The sequence below is a fragment of the Aethalodelphis obliquidens genome, unplaced genomic scaffold, assembly GCF_003676395.1.
Source record: "Aethalodelphis obliquidens isolate GAN/ISIS:26980383/991018 unplaced genomic scaffold, ASM367639v1 scaffold44, whole genome shotgun sequence".
In the NCBI taxonomy this organism is placed as follows: Eukaryota; Metazoa; Chordata; class Mammalia; order Artiodactyla; family Delphinidae; genus Aethalodelphis; species Aethalodelphis obliquidens.
Window position 1 is genome coordinate 14,717,043 of NW_020837988.1, and position 19,317 is coordinate 14,736,359.

General features: G+C 42.6%; 1 protein-coding gene across 5 annotated transcripts in view; it reads right to left on the minus strand.

Moving 5' to 3' along the window:
- MAP3K3 (mitogen-activated protein kinase kinase kinase 3) overlaps positions 1–19,317 on the minus strand; it is a 71,117-nt gene that overhangs the window by 33,496 nt on the left and 18,304 nt on the right. For 3 of the 5 annotated variants that reach the window (XM_027081228.1, XM_027081227.1, XM_027081225.1), the window contains exons 3-5: positions 18,192–18,284; positions 9,119–9,159; positions 1,001–1,100 (exon numbers count right to left, since the gene is read on the minus strand). In XM_027081228.1, coding sequence (XP_026937029.1) covers positions 1,001–1,100; positions 9,119–9,159; positions 18,192–18,284 — 234 coding nt within the window. Of the gene's footprint in view, positions 1–1,000; positions 1,101–8,688; positions 9,058–9,118; positions 9,160–18,191; positions 18,285–19,317 lie in introns of those variants that run through there. The other 2 variants (XM_027081229.1, XM_027081230.1) reach the window with 2 other exon arrangements.

A 19,317-nucleotide genomic window follows, 5' to 3' on the forward strand; every position in this document is an offset into this window, starting at 1 on the left:
CTGAGGCTGTGCTCTGGAGCCTGCAAGCCACAACTACTGAGCCCACGTGCCACAACTACTGAAGCCTGCGTGCCTAGAGTCCATGCTCTGCAACAAGAGAAGCTACTGCAATGAGAAGACCGCGCACCGCAACGAACAGTAGCCCCTGCTCACCGAAATTAGAGAAACACCGCACAGCTACTAACACCCAACCCAGCCAAAAATAAATAAATTAAAATAAATAAATTAAAAAAAAAGAAAAACTACAAAGTAAGGACCTGACTCTCAAAGAGCCATGAGGTTGCCCAGCTTTCCTGTCTTTCCCCCCAACTCAGTTCCCTCAAGGTGCAGGCTCCTTATTGGGCACAAACAGTGCCTTTCAGACTAATGCAAAGCACCAGCCTGAGCAGACTGCAGCCTCTAGTACGTTCCTTGGAGCTGGGAAAGCAGCCAAGTAACTGACATTCAAAAGAATTCCTTCCTGGGTGATGTTCAAAGTATGAATAAATAAAATGGCTGTTGGGCGGGGTTAGGAGGACTAAGAGTTAAAGAAATCATTAGAGTAGGTGCTAACGTTTGGAACCAGCTACAGTTAGAAGTTAAACTCTGAGAGAAGAATCCAGCATTTATGCCTGTCAATAGAGGATCTACCCACCAGTTTTCCACACCTCCCCAGCCCTACCGAACCCTCTGCTACTAAGGCTGTGCTGGAAGGAAAAAGATAACCTACAAAATGTAAAGGAGACAATATAAGCCCTGACCCTAATCGCGTACCTGATTCCACCATGGAGTATTAGAGCTACCAGCATTCAATGAGCAGAGGGAATGGACATAGCTATGTAACCTCCCATGTAATAAAAAAGAGAAATCGCAGAATTACTGGAATTAAGGAAAGAGGCTCCAGAAAATGAAAACCTGAAGATGACATTAAAGGAACAAACTAGGAAATCCTCAGTTAAACAGAGAGAAAAAAGGTAGGCAGCTGGGCCTCCCTTGCCCGCACACCATCCATCTTTCGTACCTCATTGTTCATGTAATGTAGATCAAGAGGCTGCCCAAACACTGTCGTCACCTTGTGCTCCACATCTTCATATCTTACAGGCCGGCTGAATGCTATAATTCTGAAAAGGAACAGAAATCATGGTTAACTGTATATTTTAAATGCAGGGTTTAGAAGCTATGGCTCCTGAGTGTTATCTTCCTTTTCTTTTCAACATAGAATTCTCTTTTTATTTTTCATGCAGCTTGCCTTTCTCTGTATTTTTTTCTTCTCTTACGTCTACCTTTATCTTTTCACCCTTCTTCTGAGCATCTCTCAGGTTTGTCAATAGTACCTATGAGCAGTACTCAATCTCAGCCATTGTTCTTCCACTTCATCTCAGCTCTTTCGGTCAATGACAGTGCAGTATCATAGGAGGATACCTGGATTTAAAAACTATGCTTCAAATATTCCTGTTAGGAAGAAAACCTGGGGATTGGAGCAGCAGTCCTGAAAACATGGTCTTAACTCCTATAAACAACTCAACTCCAGGACTTGAAAGGTCTCTTCCATTGTTCATTTTTGAGATGCCACAGTAATCTCAATGCTGATTATCCTCAGAACTGACATTTCCTGCCATAGTCACAGGAATTCCCCTTGAGTTGGTTATATGCCTGATCAGTTTTTTCTTAACCAGTGACACATGTGTGCATGTAAGTAGCGTTGATATTGATGCTCTTCTAGAGAGACTCTCTAGGTCAGTTCAAAGAACAATTTCTATAAATAGATGGTAGAGTAAGAACATGTTCAAAGAGGTCTTAAAATGATTTGTCGTTAAATGTCACAGCAAAATTTACAAGTGGGGATAGATGAAACAAGGTTGGCAAAATGTTGATAATGTTGAAGTTGGGTGACAGGTCCTTGGGGGTTGAGTATCATATTCTATTTTTGTGTGTGCTTGAAATGTTTTTAATAAAAAGCTTTAATTAATGCATTAGGTTTAACTATATGATACTGGAGGTAGTCAACAATTTTTGCATATAAAAGTGGCAATTTTATATGGGACCAACCCAACACTCTAAAACTTAAATAATTAAAACAAAAATAAGCAAAGAGGGACTTCCCTGGTGACACAGTGGATAAGACTCCACACTCCCAATGCAGGGGGCCTGGGTTCGATCCCTGGTCAGGGAACTAGATCTCACATGCCTTTTGCGACTAAGAGTTCGCATGCCACAACTAAGGAGTCCACGTGCTGCAACTAAGGAGCCCATGAGCCACAACTAAGGAGCCCGCCTGCCGCAACTAAGACCCCACGCAACCAAATAAATATTTAAAAAAAATAAGCAAAGAGATAAACAGAAGAGAATATCAGAAACCCATATATATTTTATATATATATATATATACATACATATATATATATATGTATAAAGAAAATACAGGATTGAAAAAAATATTAGAGCAGGGAAGGTCTTCCTAAGCATTGCATAAAATAGATAAGACAAAAAGGAAGAAGACAAGTTTGACAACAAAAATTTAAACTTTTGATGGGAAAATAAACCATCAACAAAGTTAAAAAGAGGGCTTCCCTGATGGCGCAGTGGTTGAGAATCTGCCTGCTAATGCAGGGGACACGGGTTCGAGCCCTGGTCTGGGAGGATCCCACATGCCGCGGAGCAACTAGGCCCGTGAGCCACAACTACTGAGCCTGTGTATCTGGAGCCTGTGCTCCGCAACAAGAGAGGCTGCGATAGTGAGAGGCCCGCGCACCGCGATGAAGAGTGGCCCCCGCTTGCCACAACTAGAGAAAGCCCTTGCACAGAAACAAAGACCCAACACAGCAAAAATAAATAAATTAATTAATAAACTCCTACCCCCAACATCTTCTTTAAAAAAAAAAAAGTTAAAAAGAAATACCAAACTTGGAGAAAATACTTGCAAAAATCAATAAGAAAAAGACAGCCCAACAGAAACACAAGCAAAGGATATGATGAATGGCTAATAAACACATGAAAAGATGCTTAATGTGATAGGGGAAAATGTATATTAAAACCACCTTAATCTGTTAGCATGTCTAGACTTAGATGAAATCTGACTAGTGTGTGGCGGACTAGCAGCACTCAGCCATCAGCCTCTATAGTTCTTGCCCTCCTCCACACTGACAGGAAGAAGTGTGTGGTTCTCTCATATACTCCCTGCTCCCCCAGACTGGGAAGTGGTATAACCAGAGGAAGAAGCAATAAGCCACAGCAAAGAGGGATCTAAGCCATTTTTTAAACAATTTATCTTATTGAAGTATAGTTAATTTTACAATGTTATATTAATTTCTCCTGTATAGCAAAGTGATTCAGTTATACATATACATGCATTATTTTTCATATTCTTTTCCATTATGGTTTATCATAGGATATTGGATATAGTTCCCTGTGCTATACGGTAGGATCTTGTTTATCCATTCCATATATAATAGTTTGCATCTGCTAATCCCAAACTCCCAATCCATCCCTCCCCCACCCCCCTCCCCACTGGCAACCACAAGTCTGTTCTCTATGTCTGCGAGTCTGTTTCTGTTTCATAGACAAGTTCATTTGTGTCATATTTTAGATTCCACATATAAGTGATATCATCTGGTATTTGTCTTTCTCTTTTTTTAAAAGAAATTTATTTATTTATTTATTTTTGGCTGTGTTGGTTCTTCATTGCCACGTGCGGGCTTCCTCTAGTTGCGGTGATCAGGGGCTACTCTTCCTTGCAGTGCACGGGCTTCTCATTACGGTGGCTTCTCTTGTTGCAGAGCACAGGCTCCAGGAGCGCGGGCTTCAGTAGTTGTGGCACATGGGCTCAGCAGTTGTGGCTCACGGGCTCTAGAGCGCAGGCTCAGTAGTTGTGGTGCATGGGCTTAGTTGCTCCATAGCATGTGGGATCTTCCCAGACCAGGGCTCAAACCCATGTCCCCTGCATTGGCAGGCAGATTCTTAACCACTGTGCCACTAGGGAAGTCCTGTCTTTCTCTTTCTGACTTACTTCACTTAGTATGATAATCTTTAGTTCCATCCATGTTGCTGCAAATTGCATTATTTCGTTCTTTTTTATGGCTGAGTAGTATTCCATTGTATATATGTATCACATCCTCTTTGTCCATTCATCTGTCGATGGGCATTTAGGTTGTTTCCATGTCTTGGCTACTGTAAACAGTGCTGCTGTGAACACAGGGGTGCATGTATCTTTTGAATTATAGTTTTGTCTGGATATATGCCCAGGAGTGGGATTGCTGGATCATATGGCAACTTTACTTTTAGTTTTTTGAGGAATCTCCATACTGTTTTCCATAGTGGCTGCACCAATTTACATTCCCATCGACAGTGTAGGAGGGTTGCCTTTTCTCCACACCCTTTCCAGCATTAGTTATTTGTAGACTTTGTAATGATGGCCATTCTGACCAGTGTGAGGTGATACCTCATTGCAGTTTTGATTTGCACTTCTTTAACAGTTAGCGACGCTGAGCATCTTTTCATGTGCCTGCTGGCAACCTGTATGTCTTCTATGGAGAAATGTCTAACTAGGTCTTCTGCCCATTTTTCGATTGGGCTGTTTGTTTCTTTGTTATTGAGTTGTATGAGCTGTTTGTATATTTTGGAAATTAAGCCTTTGTCAGTTGCATCAATTTGCAAATATTTCCTCCCAGTCCATAGGATGTCTTTTCATTTTGTTTATGGTTTCCTTTGCTGTGCAAAAGCCTGTAAGTTTGATTAGGTCTCATTTGTTTATTTTTGCTTTTATTTCTCTTGCCTTGGCAGACTGACCTAAGAAAATAGTATGATTTATGTCAGAGAATGTTTTGCCTATGTTCTCTTCTAGGAGTTTTATGGTGTCGTGTATTATATTTAAGTCTTCAAGCCATTTCAAGTTTATTTTTGTGTATGGTGTAAGGGTGTGTTCTAACTTCACTGATTTACACGTGGCTGTCCAGCTTTCCCAACACCACTTGAAGAGACTCTCTTTTCTCCATTGTATATTCTTGCCTCCTTTGTCAAAGATTAATGGTAGGTAATGTGGGTTTATTGCTGGGCTCTCTACTGTGTGTTCCATTGATTCAAATGTCTGTTTTTGTGCCAATACCATACTGTTTTGATTACTGTAGCTTTGTAGTATTGCCTGAAGTCTGGGAGGGGTATGCCTCTGGCTTTGTTCTTTTTCCTCAGGATTGCTTTGGCAATTCTTAGCCTTTTATGATTCCACATAAATTTTAGGATTATTTGTTCTAGTTCTGTGAAAAATGTCATGGGTAATTTGATAGGTAAGCCATTGGATTTTAATGAAATCTGGCTGGCTGAAATCAGTGGGCACCATAAAAGCTGTTATCATCTAGAACTGCGCTGTTCAGTATGGTAGCCACTAGCCACATGTGGCTATTTAAATTCAAATTAAATTTTAGAATTGGCTCTTTCAGTCCCACTAGCCACATTGCAAGTGCTCACTAGATACATGTGGCAAGTGCCTAGTATACTGGAGAACTCAGCTATAAGTCGGCCCTCCATATCCACAGGTCCATATCTGCAGATCAAAAATATCTGAAAAAAATTCCAGAAAGTTCCAAAGAGCAAAACTTGAATTTGCCACATGCTGGCAACTATTTACATGGCATTTACATTGTATTAGGTATTATAAGTAATCTAGAGATGATTTAAAGTATACACGAAGATGTACATAGGCTATATGCCAAGACTGCACCATTTTACCTAAGAGACTTGACCATCCAAGGAGTTTGGTATCCACAGGGGGTCCTGGAACCAATTCCCTCGGCTACCAAGGGATTACTATAGAACCTTTCCATTACAGCAGCAAGTTCTACTGAACAACATTGATAGGATATTACTATAAACCATAATCTATCCTTCACACAAAGCATAACATCTCAGGAAGATAATTTCTCTATAACTTTTCCTTCATCCATCACTACCTTTCATTTTTGGAAATTATACTGCTGAATGTATTAGCTTATATCTACCAGGAAATCCATCCATATTGCAATCCTTATTTTTCTCTCAAATCAACTGTCCCAAACAATAATTAGGTGCAATCTAGATATGGGTTATCTAGGTATGAGTGTTTTCTGGATTCTTTTGAGAGAATACCCTTCTATTAATTCAAAAGGGGCCAGCCTTTTTTTTTTTAAATAAATTTTTAAAATTTATTTATTTTTTTGGCTGCATTGGGTCTTCGTTGCTGCGTGTGGGTTTTCTCTAGCTGTGGCAAGCAGGGGCTACTCTTCCTTGCGGTGCACAGGCTTCTCATTGTGGTGGCTTCTCTTGCTGTGGAGCATGGCTCCAGACCTACGGGCTTCAGCAGTTGCGGCATGTGGGCTCAGCAGTTGTGGCTCGCAGGCTCAGCCATTGTGGCTCACAGGCTCTAGAGCACAGGCTCAGTAGTTGTGGCACACAGGCTTAGTTGCTCTGCAGCATGTGGGATCTTCCTGGACCAGGGATCGAACCCATGTCCCGTGCCTTGGCAGGAGATTCTTAACCACTGCACCACCAGGGAAGTCCCCGGGGCCAGCCTTTCTGAATAAAATACCAGGAGATCACTCAGATGTCTCTAGCACAGTTAGAAAAACATCAGGCTCAGAGATAAATTTTCCTGCATTTGGCCTGGTGATGAGCCATTCAAAACCCCCAAAAGCAGCCCAAAAGTCTGGTCAAGATCAGAAACCAGCACTCCCAGGTTTGGTAAGATCTAAGCTGCTGCTACCACCTTGAATAACAGACATTTTTAGGCCAGTACTTCAAAGAGGGGTCTAACACCCAGGACAACCATCCCCACCAGTGTTCAGACATGAAGGGAAGGAGATCCTAATCTACAGTCCTCTTCTGCCCTCCTGAGGCTAAGAGGGAGGAAGGGTAGAAGTCTGATGCCCACCCTTCCAAAGCAAAGGGAAAGTCAGCCCACCAGAATGGATACCTGGCAATGACGAATGGGAAAAGTCACTACTTCTTTCCTCTTTTCTGTAAATTCTTATTCTATAAGGGCCTACAACATTTAGGTACATACTGTCCATATTCCCTGTAAAAAGTAAAGAAAGCCCACAATAACACTTTCTACAAAATCCTAAGACATGAAATACACGAAACCAGAGCTGTCTGGCACAGAGCAGCTTGAACTTGGCTTCCCCGCACCGACTTTATAAAGTCCTCAATTCCACACACAGTACACAAACAGTGAAATGCCATGGCTCCCGAAAACAGCTCCATAAAAAGAGAATGCAGTTTTCAAAACCTTGATACCAACACTGCCGCTTAGGGCTTCAAAAGCCTGACCACCTTAAATATTTGTGGTTTCGATCTGGCAGCATCTCTGAAACTAAACACATTCACTTTCTCAGTGTAAGTCCGCTCACTGTAACTGCACACCACTTAGGGAACAGGAATTCAGGAGCGTGTACTGTGTAATTAGGCTCCAACACAACTGAGCTTTTGATTTCCTATCTTCATACTTCTGAAAACTCTCTGCTGCTCCAAGTTTGGCAATCCCTCCAAAACCCAGTCAGGTCAGAAGTGTGAAAAGGAGCAACAATGAAGTGACAATTTAAGTTCCATGCTACTGGCAGGTCATAGGACAAACAGCTGGGGACAGAGCTCAGAAGACCTTCTTCCCTCCGGCCCTGGAACAGCCCTAGAATTCGCATGGCGGCAGCAGAACCCTGGCTCTGCAGACCACTCTTTGTACAATGTTTCCATCCGGCAACCTCTGACAACCTTGCAGACTTCCGAATGTATTTTTTTAAGGGAGAACAGCAGCCAAAGCTCTCCGGAGCTAGTTTCAAATTGGGCTGAAAGATGCCAGCAGTACAGAACTACCAGTACAAGAGCATTTGAAGGCACTAAGGTCCTCTGGTGGGACTCCTAAAGTAGGTGGATCTTATCCTGATGGGTATGCTCTTTGCCCCTCCAAATGCTCAAAGCAAAGGAAAAAGGGCGGGGCAGTTATCAATGGCAGAGAAAGGCAAAGAGGGGGAAAACAGGTACTGAAAAGCTTGCTTGGGCGCATGCTTGTGCCACATACATGCACACACAGGGTCTCAAATATCCCCTGACCAGAGTTCTGTAGGCTTTCTTAAAGGTTTTCCTTAAAATAACTGGAGAAATTCAGTGGAGTCATTTTTCTCCACTGAGAACTTCTACCTTGACTTCCTACAAAAAACTAAATACTGACAATGGAGAAAAGGATACAAGGGTTTTGTAACATTACTTTCACTTCCCTAACAAGGTAAAATACAGAATGCAGACTGAAAACTCCCTTTCTATGTCCTCAAATGAACTGAAATCTTTCACAACTGAGGGACTCGATGCAGCTTCCCATGACCTAGAGACATTTTAAACTTTTTTTTTCTTTTTCCGCTGAGTTGGGTCTTCATTGCTGCGCACGGGCTTCCTCTCATTGTAGCGAGCAGGGGCTACTCTTCGTTGTGGCGTGCGAGCTTCTCATTGCGGTGGCTTCTCTTGTTGCAGAGCACGGGCTCTAGGTGCGCAGGCTTCAGTAACTGCAGCTCACAGGCTCTAGAGCACAGGCTCAGCAGTTGCGGCACACAGACTTAGTTGCTCCGCAGCATGTGGGATCTTCCCAGACCAGGGCTCGAACCTGTGTCCCCTGCACTGGCAGGCGGATTCTTAACCACTGCGCCACCAGGGAAGTCCCAAGACATTTTAAAGAAAAACTTCCAATTCACCAACCTGACCCCTGATGTGGACAAAACCAGGGACACTCTACCGGGGATGGGAATGGTACCACGTAACAGGAGAATCCTCATCTCCCTCTGATGCCCATGGCTGGCACAGTGTCAGTGTGTCTGGAAGCCATGACTCAGTAGAGCTGGGGTCCTGACTTCCTCCCCTAGCACAATGGTGGATCTCACAGTAGCAAAATAAGAGCAGAAGAGTAAAACATTAGCAGTTGAAACGGCTTCCAATTTTAAGACCAGAAACAAGGTTCAATCAGTAGGCCAAACCAAGGGTGAAACTTTCCCCTTTATGCCCTATCAACCCCATTCCCCAGCCAGTGACCCCACAGGAATCACTCCAGGGCAATGGCTTCCACAAGCTGAACACTTTCTAAGAAATGCAGCATACATGAACACAACCACTCATCAGAAGGCAGACTTACCGCCTCTCCCCGTTGTGCTCGAACTTGATCCTGACGTCACTCTGCCAAAGAAATGATAGACAGGTTAGCAGTTTCTCTGGTGTGTGTCATTCCTGCCCTTCCCAGGTAAGTCTCAGGCAGTCCTTTAGCAACCTTAGGCAGACATCCCTGATGGCTCCTGTTAGAGCTTCTCTACCCCGACAGGCATTCCTTTCAATGAGTTCTAACCCCAGCGGCAACAAAGCTCTTGGGACAAGATCCTTTGGTGGCTGCCCCAGCTCAGGTGCTCTGCTCTGACATATCATTTCTAAGTTCACACATTCTCTATTTCCACAACTGGCTCTGGAGTTTCTCCCACTATATCACCACCTCCTGGCCAGCACACCGTTCCTTCTGGGCTGATGTAACTAGACAGAAAAAGAAACCTTAATACTGATACTTCCTAGCTCTACGACCACAACCAAGTTACTTATCCTCTGTAAGTCTTAGTTTTTCCATCTGCAAAGTAAGGCTAAACATACCTAATTCACAGAGTTGCTATGAGAACTAAACGAGAAAATGTAAGTAAAATACCTAATACATAGTAGACATGCAATAAATGGTTGCTGCTGCTACTAATGATTTCCACAATCCTTTCAAGGCTGCCCTCAGTGGGAGTAAAGTGGCACTCTGGACAAATACCTTATAATTGTCCCCAGCTCTAGCCTAAATGGCCATCATGTGTACCCTATAAGCTCCAGGAGGACAGGGTTCATGTCTCTCTTGTTTCTGTAGCTCCAGTGATAAGCAAAGGTAATAGTATATATCTGTGCTTACAATATTTATTAAACGGATTGACTGAAGAATAGAGTTGGGCGTTAAGTGTCAGAAATTAAGACGAGGTAGGAGTGTTAGAATGTTAAGGAACAAATCAAGGAGGACGAGAGATACTGTAAAGGGCAAACAAACAATTTGAAGGAGTTAAAAATGACAGGAAAAGGGAGAAGATATTATAGAAGAAAAGAACAGGTACAGGGGAAAAAGAAAACTAAGATAGTCAGGAAACCAACAACTAATAGAGGGGGAGGTAAGAAAGTTCATGGTCAATGAATGAAAATTATACTGAGATTGACAAATTAAAAAGCTGTGGCTTGGAGGAAAGAAGAGGGTTTCAGAGTATCTGAAGATGAAGAACACAGAGCAGACAGAAAAGATGACAGAAAAGGGAGAAAGCTGAAAGGTAGGGTGGGTGCACACAGGACTTCCTTTTCCCAAGAGATTGGGGGGCTAGAATTCCCTTCCAGTCAAATGAACTAGACTGGTGTTTCTAATTTACACTCTAAAACTTACTGAGGACCCCAAAAAGCTTTTGTTTATGTAGATTATATCTACTGATATTTGCCATGTTAGAAATTAAAATCGAGAAAATTTAGATTTTATTCATTTAAAAATAATTTAAAAACGTTATGTGTTAACATAAATACATTTTAATTAAAAAAACTTTAAAAAAGTGAAGTGAGAGAATGCCAGTCTCTTTAATGCATGGCTTAATAGGAGACAGCTGGATTCTCATATCAGTTTTTGCTTTCAAACTGTTGTGATAATACGTATTGTATAGCCTCTGGAAAACTCTACTGTACATTCTTAAGAGTATGAGGGTATAAAGGGCAAGGAACATCTTAGTACTATTATGAAAATAGTTTTGACCTGATGGACCCTCGAAAGGTTCTTGAGAACTTCCTAGGGGTCCTAGAACACACCTTGAGAGTCAATGAATTAAAATATAAGAATACAGCCTCTAACTCACTATTTTAAAGACAGGGAAATGGAAGCTCAAAGAGCTTCATGACCCTGAAAAGCTCACATACTAAACAGTGGACAGCAAAGCTCCCCTGAGGAGTAGGCCTGCGATGTGACAACTTTTCAAAATACAGCCCTGATACAGTCCTTTCATCCTTTGATGTAACATATGGGCCACTTGATCCCATTACTAATAATATGACAACAGTTAACATTTACTGAGGATTTACTATATACTAAGCCTTGTTCTAAGCATGTTACATGTATCAATTAAACTAACCCTCACAACAGGTACTATTATTGTGTCTACTTTACAGGAGAACCTAATTTACAATGAAGTTAAACAAGTTCTCTCAAGATTATAATGCTTTAAAAGAAGCTCAGATATGGTATAACTTAAGTGTCACACAGGCAAGGGAGGTTTATTTTACTCACAGATGCAGGGCTTCAATGGGAGCACTGACAGAAGGAAACTATCAAAGGATCTTTTGAGACCTTTTCAGAACTCATGGAGAAGACGGAGTAATAATAATGGAGCCAGCATCAGGAGACCAGGGTAGCGATCATGCAGGAAGCTATGGGACCTGGGGAACCAGTAGGGGAGGTTCTGGCTGAGGCTGTGCGTAGGTGGAGATGGAGGAGGTGGCATGGAAAGGCAGTGTGCCCCCTCTGGTGTGCATTCCAGGTGAGAGAGACTGTGTGTGTATGTGTGCACATGCGCGTGTGAACATGAGCACACAAGCAGAAAGGTGAGGCACTGCTGCAGAGGAAGTTATCATGGGGCTTCAAGGTTTGCATGAGTGACAGCAGTGTTTTCACTGTCTTCTTTTTCTCCTTCCCCTGAACTACTAAGCAGCTCCCGTGGCAAGGCCTTCCGAAGCACAGTGCCTGCAACACGCTGCCGCATCTGACATGCTGTCTCCAGCTTCCCATGCTGTCTGGTTCCACAACTAGCTCTGGAGTATCCCAAGTGCTCACCGCAGTTTGCAGCCCTGTCTGTCCCTGCAGCTGGGTTACCACTCCTTTCACCTCCTCCTGCTCACAGCCCAGCACACCTTGGTGTAGCACTCATTATTATTATATTTTATTAATCGATTCTATTTTTAGAACAGCTTTAGAGTTACAGAAAAGTTGAGCAGATAGAGCAGAGTGTCCATATACCCTTCTCCCCCCTCCACCCCCCGTTTCCCCTATCAGTAACATTAGTATGGTACATTTCTTTTTGTTACAACTAATTAAACAATATTGATGTGCTAAATAAAACCCATAGTTTATTCAGATTTCCCTTTTTTAAAAAAAAAATTATTCCTCTGTTGATTTTTATCTAATTTTTTATAGTAATAAAAAACACATAACATAAAAACACATAACAATAGCTCTCATTCTAAACTGGGACATTATATTTAGATGCACCTATGAAGGAATCCCCTCTGTCCCTTTGTGGGACTGAAGGAACTAAATTTATTTCATGATGGGCCACAATCCAAATACTATTCTACTTGAATTTAGTAAGAAAGGGAATTAAACTTTTGCCTCAAACCACAAATCACTCCCACTCAAGACTAACCTAGCCTGTGATTAGTAAGCAGTGTAAACAAAGATGCCTAGCCTTCTGAATCCCTTGTCTGATGTGGCTACAGCCTTTCCAGAGCAGGATGCAGGCTTCCATGTACCACATGGTGTGCCCAAATCTGCCAAGTTCCTAAATCTGAGTGACCCCTGTCAGGCTGACTAGAATAAGCCATGGATAAGGAAGTTCAGATACAGCTAACTAGATTCAATTCCTTCCTGCCCACCATCCTCCTTGCCCCTCCGAGGCATTTCGCACTGGTAGCGGCGTCCTCTGTCATGAGGTTCTCTCCTCTTGCCTCTGTGACTCTATCCCAAGCCAGGGAACCTGCCACCACTCTAACCACTTCTGCTTCTTTGCTGGTTCCTCTTCCTCATGCCTTCTCACACCCCTCCCCCAACATGTAACTGTGCCTCAATGTTTGGACTTTTGGCCTCTGGATTTCTCTCCCTCTTCTCACATCTTCCCCTTGGCAGGAATTAAAAAATCAGGCAACCTATAAATAGAAGATTCCCAAATCTCTATGTCCAGCCCCAATTTCTCAAGCGAAACCTCATCTGTCTGCCACAGATATAAGGCAGATAAGTCATTGTTAGGAATGCAGCACTAGAGTCAAACTGTCTGGCTTCAAATCCTGGCTCTATAACCTCCTTGTTGTAACCTTGAACTAATCTCTCTGTGACTCAGTTTCCTCATCTGAAAAGTGAAAATAGTGACAGTATCTATCTCATGGAGTTATCAAAATACTTAAATGAAATAACTGGATAAAGATATGAGAAAAGTTCCTGACACATAGTAAGTGCTCAAAAAATGGTAATACAGGTCCTTTAGCCAAAACCCTTGGGGCCGAAAGTGTCTCAGAAAGCACTTTTGGATTTAGAGAGGTAGTGGTACGTGTTCTGTATGTTAAGTGATGCCCCTCCAGGGGGAAGGTGTCTGGGCAGCACTCCACGGCACAGCAGAACGCTCACAGGCATTCCGTGCACCCCTCTGCGCTGCTTAGCCTCTCCTGAAGTTAGTTTGGGATTTTGTAACTACTTCTGACCAGCAGCTGGGAACAAAGTTGAGTTCTACACTCTCTTCCCTGGCAGCCACGTGTGCCAGGGTCAATGGAGCCACCTTCAATCAGGGTCCTTAAGTGACTGTGGGGAACACTGTCCCCCCTTCCCTGTGCTGGCCGTATCTGTACAGTCACTAAGATTTAGGGTTTACCTGTTAAGAGCAAAAGCTAGTTTTTGTATTGAAAAGTATGAATATTCACAATTAGTCAAATAAATAAAGACTGTAAATGGCCCTGTGTCCATTCAGGCCAAGTTTTGTTGCCAAATGAATTTGCTGCAAATTTAAAAATAAAGAAATAAAATTTTAAAAACATCTTTTAGTTTGCAGTACTCTTTGGATTTTAGAGTTGCAGATAAGGGATTGTGTACCTGCAAAAGCAATATACACACATACCTCTCAGAGTATTTCACTGTAGTCGCGAACTCAACCTAGCCATGTGTGTCTGCATCAACTACCCTCCCGAACTAGTCCCCCTTCTCAGTGTTGCCATTTCTAATACTGGCTACAGGCTCAAACCTCTGAGTTCTGCTTGATTCTTTCCTCCTTTTCCCTTTCTCACAGCCAGACAGCAAGTTCCAATTCTCCCCTCCAGGGACTCCAGTATGAGACTCTGCTTCCCATTCTCTCAGTTGTCACTCTCGGAGCCCCTTTCCCCTCCTGAATTCCTGAAGCAGCCTCTGTACTTCTCAGCTCCCCCCTTCCAGCACATTCTACATTCCTCCACAGTTTCAGTCATCTTAACCACCGCTTTCACCACACCCCTTCTTTGTTCAAAAAGTAATCAGAGATACCCATGACCTATGGAATAAAGTCTAAGTTCTTTACTGTCATTCAAAGCCCTCTGGAATGTAAGCTCACTCAGTTTACCTAATCATCTCACACCGTTTGTTCTCAAAGGGAACCCTCTCTCCAGCCAGATCAATGCCCACCCTATTTCCTGAAATATGCCATATTCATTCCTTCCCCTAGGCCTTTAATAATTCAGCTTCCCAACCTGGAGTGCCACACTTCCTCCTTTCCACCTAACTAAATTCTTATACATCCTTCACTGCCTGGTTCCAGTGCCACCTCCTCCAGAAATGACTCCATAACTCCTTCGGCCCAAGTTCGTCTTTTACTTTCCTGGCCTCCTGTGGCTCTCAGTATCTGTACCATATATTTAGGCATAGTCACATAGTACCTTAGTTTCTTTTTTTTTTTTTTTTTTTTTTTTACATATTTCTCATTTCTCATAAGACTGCATGATTCCTAGGGTACAGGGAATATAACATATTTCTTTGTCTAAGAAGGTTGAGTATAGGCCCATGTTGAACTGAATGGAGAGGTGCTGCTGCTGAGAAAGAAGTGCCAGTACAAAAATTCCGATCTAGGCAGGTTCAAGTCCCCTGCCCACCAGAGCTAATTTGGTGAAAGGAAGAGTGAGAGCATGCCCAGGCCTGGCTGCAGGCCTCCAGGCTAGGCTACGGATTTGGGAACTCAGGGGGCAATAGGAGTAACCAACGATACCAAACTTAAGCAGACGTGACCTTCTCAAAGTTTGAACTCAACAACTGGATATGTAACCCAAGAAGACTCCCAAGAATTCAAAACAACCTTTATTAAACAAAGGCTTATGAACCTCTGACATGGCAGAGGCCCCGGCCAGCCCGTGTCTCCGGTGCCCTCTCTCTGACTCTGCAGTGCTCCCCCTCCCTGTAGTTGCCATATACCTTTGGCTCCCACATCTCTGGCACTGGAGTCCTTACTTTGCCAAAGAAAGTAAATAAATGAGAAGAAAAGAGCAACAAAAATAATTTTGTGTGACTCAGGAAAGTCCTAAGAGATCAGTGGAAGAGGTGATTATAAAGCAACCTTCTTCCCTACCCTAATTCTTTCTATATCCCCAGTCCCAGCATTGTGCCTGGCATGCAGCAGGGGCTCAGTGAGTATCTGAATAAATCAATGATGAAATAGTGTATTAGTTATTTACTGCTAGTTAATAAACTATCACACACAAAAAAGGAAGCTTCTTATAAAATAGAATATGAGGCTTGTATATTGTATTATGTTTTATTTTCAAACTAGCCAGCCTATCTTATCAACAACCCATGAAAGAGAAAGGAAGTCCTCAAGAGTCAGGTCTATCACAGTAAAAGCAAAAGACAGTCTGCTCAATCACTGACCCTGCGGAGGAACAGCTCCTAGAATTCTCCTCCTCTGTAACTAATAGCCAAGAGCCTGCCCTTCTAGCACCTGCTATGAAGAAAGCAACTTTTCCATTCTTAAGCACCCACTAGTGAACATCTGGAGGGTCAGACCCAGACCCTGGGCTCTGTTCAAGCCTCTACCTACCACCGTGATAAGATTCAAGGGAAACAGGAATCCATGGTAATAAGGATTCTATTTTTTCTTCTACTGGGACTTTCATATATCAGGTTAGCTTCCTAAGTCTGCAAAGGACCATCTGATATATAGTAATGTCAGTCCAATAAAGGTAGAAAACCTTAACCCTTTCAGTTCCATGACAATCTGCATACTTCTGGTTAGATGCTTTTACTAGCGCTCATACCCACAATGCCCGAACATTAACAGAAGTGATGTAGTCACTACCACTTTACACCCGTACCTTGTTTTACAATGTATAAAATCTTTTGTATTCTGTCTATGATCTTACAACAACTTTCAGAGGTAGACACTAGGCCTGTATTTTCAGATGGAAAAACTGAGGTTTAAAAGGGTTATCAGACTTATACATGGTAAAATTACTGTGACCGGGAGTCAGAAGATCTGGGTTTGCTTCCTGGCTCTACTTAATATCTTTGCATAAGCACTTTGTAAACTTTAAAGTATTATACACATGCTTATAGTTTAGCTTATAGTTGTTGTTATTGCTGTTAACTGTTGTTGTTGGAAGCACTCTCTAAACTGTAAGATCCATGTTAATGGATTATTAACAACTCAATGACTTCTGGGCCAGTGCTCCTTTCACTACACTAAGCTGTCGCCCTCACAGAGAAATAGCACCTGTTGATAAAGCACTGTTAGTTGATGACTGCTAAAGGGTCTGCCCTTCATGGCCTATAAAACCAGCCACAGGCCCCAGCTGAGGATGTGCCACACATGTCTAAGAACATGCAGCCAGCTCTCACCGGCTGTAGGCTTCCAGGGACCTAATGTCCAGGTGGGAGAATACAGAGAGCACAGATCCTAACTCTTAGCGAGTAGTTGAATAACCAGGCGCCTCATACCCCTGTGCCTCCGTAGCTGCTCGGAATGCTTAGTTTTTCTCAAATGTATTCTCTTTTTCAATTAGCTGCCTAGCTTGTTTACTCAGGGAAGAGGGTATCTGAAGTCTTGCCAAGCAGAGGTATTAAATTATGATTTCCCGTTCTTCCAGGCCTCAGCCCCCAAACGATTCTGTCAGCGAACCCCCAGCTCCTGTGGCATTCCTTGCTGTGCCAAGCTTGAGCCCCATGAGGCTATGCCAATCTCAGCACTGCCATTCTCACTCTGAGGCGCTGCTTGCCTCTGCCAACATCATTCCATCCCTGAACAAACCACCTTTCCTGGTGGCCAAAACACTCGGGTACTTTCAACTGGGACTCTGCAATTTGAATCTTTAGCCCAATTTGACATTTCTTAGACCAATTTGGCATCTCTTAGCCATTTAAATTAGGTTTTGATCTTTCAGTCCTCTCTCCTCCTAAGCATGGACCTTCTGACAGAAGAATTGCTACTGGAGAAAACCGTTTAATCCTATCCTAGGCCCAAGCAAACAAAAACAAGAATTTTTAAAAAGGGAATTCACTGTGTAAACTGTAAAGTCCTACATTAACAGATTATTAACATCTCAAGACTCAGGCTGCGCTCTTTTCATTACATTGAGCTGTAAACACTTCTCCCCCTAAATGTTCCCACCATCCCCATCTCACCCCATCCTTCCTTGGAAATGCAATCACTGAGACTCTCTCTCTCCTTCTGCTTTCACGATTTTGCTGAAGACTATTTCTCCTGGTCAGAAGCTGAACATCTGCTATACTTCCCAGGAGAGACCATTCTACAACCTTGACTTTATTAAGGGGGAAGCTATTTTGACGTTTTCATTGCCCTTTTACCCAATATTAGCATAAAACTTTGAGTTTCAACTTCTAAACAGCCATGCTAGTTCCAAGCTTCATATTCCCCCCAGATCCCCATGCCCCCTGGAATAGACGCTTAGCTGGGATTCCCACTGATGAGATTATCACAATGTATAGAAACTCATGACCTGTGTGGTGGAACGAATGTACCAAGGAGATGTGCACATCTCCAAGCATGTACTTAATTTCTTGCCCAACAAATCAATAGTCCCTTATACAGTATATAAAGTTGTGCTATCCAAGACAATAGCCATTAGCCATATGTAGCTATTTAAATTTAAATTAATTAAAATTAAATAAAATTTTAAATTCAGTTCCTCAACTACACTGGGCAGTACAAATATAGAACATTTCCATCATCACAGAAGTTTACTGGACAGCACTGACAGAGGTTGCTTATGAATAATACTGTTGTGAGAAATGGTGACAGCACACAGGTAATGAGTAACCAGTGCTCCCTGCAAATCCACTAAAACAATTTGTCCAGGAAATGAATTCCACACTCTTCCAGCACTAGTAGATTTAAAAGCACATTTTAGCTTTAACGGGTAATTTTGTTCCTTACCAAAAATTTCTTTTTCTCACTGGCCCCTGCACATGAGCTTGTAGTTACTGTGGGGCTGTTCAGAAGGGCTGAGCTGCTGCTGTTGTGTTTTTTCTTTAAAAGCAAAAAAACTGAGGTTAATAATTTGTATCCTTCATGCAACAGAAAAAGTTTGACGATATTCAAGTAAACCGTGGGTCCAAAGAGCTAGTACCGCTTGTTAAGATTATTTCCTCTATACTAGTCAATCCTTTTCACAGGCTTCTACCTTCATAACCACTGCCTTCACCCCAATAACACAGCAGCAGGCATGGTAAAAGATCAGGATTTTTCTTATAATAGCTCTTAGGCCTAAACAGGATTCCTAAAAGGTAATCTCCCTTCAAGGAATGATCAGAGACCACTCCACCCCGCCTCTTCTCCGCAGAGTCCATTTAGGTCTTCCAACTCAAGAAAGCTTCCCCTTTTCACCTACTAACTGACATCCACGCTAATAGTCCCATTTGGAGAAAGATCAGCTGACTGGAGCAGCGTTAACAAGCACACTCTACATAGGAAGACAGGAAGGAAAGTGAGGTCATTAGGCTCAAGCCTGGGGGAGGGGATTCACTTCTGGTAAAATGCTCCTTCCAAAAGCAGCTTTGAATAGAAGTGAGTTACAGCAAGTGAGAACCCACACAATTAGAATAATGTACAACAGTACAAGAATGGGCCCTATTCTGTTGTTCCCCTAGTTCTGTAAGGTAAACACAAAAAATAAAAGCAGCTTTCTAAACTATTCCTTATGTTACAACTGAAACAAAAGGACTTCGGGTCCCTAGTTTTCCTAAAGGCAGGAAATACTCTGGGAGGCTATATCTAGCCAACCTCAGACAGAAGAAGTTCTAGCCCCTTATACTTTCTCCAGGAACCAAGAGCACTTCTGAAGAATTGGTAGACAAGGTGCAAATGAGGAGAGAGAAGATTAGCTGATAACGAAGAGAACCACAAGGAAGGATATCATCAAACACACCAAACTTGGCCATCTGATACCCACCAGGAAGGAAAGCTCCCCGTCACTCACTCCTCTCTGTGGGCCAAAGGGCCTAGGCAACAGGGAGGTCAGTGACACTGGAGGCGAGAAGAAGGTTCTCCACAGCGCACAACT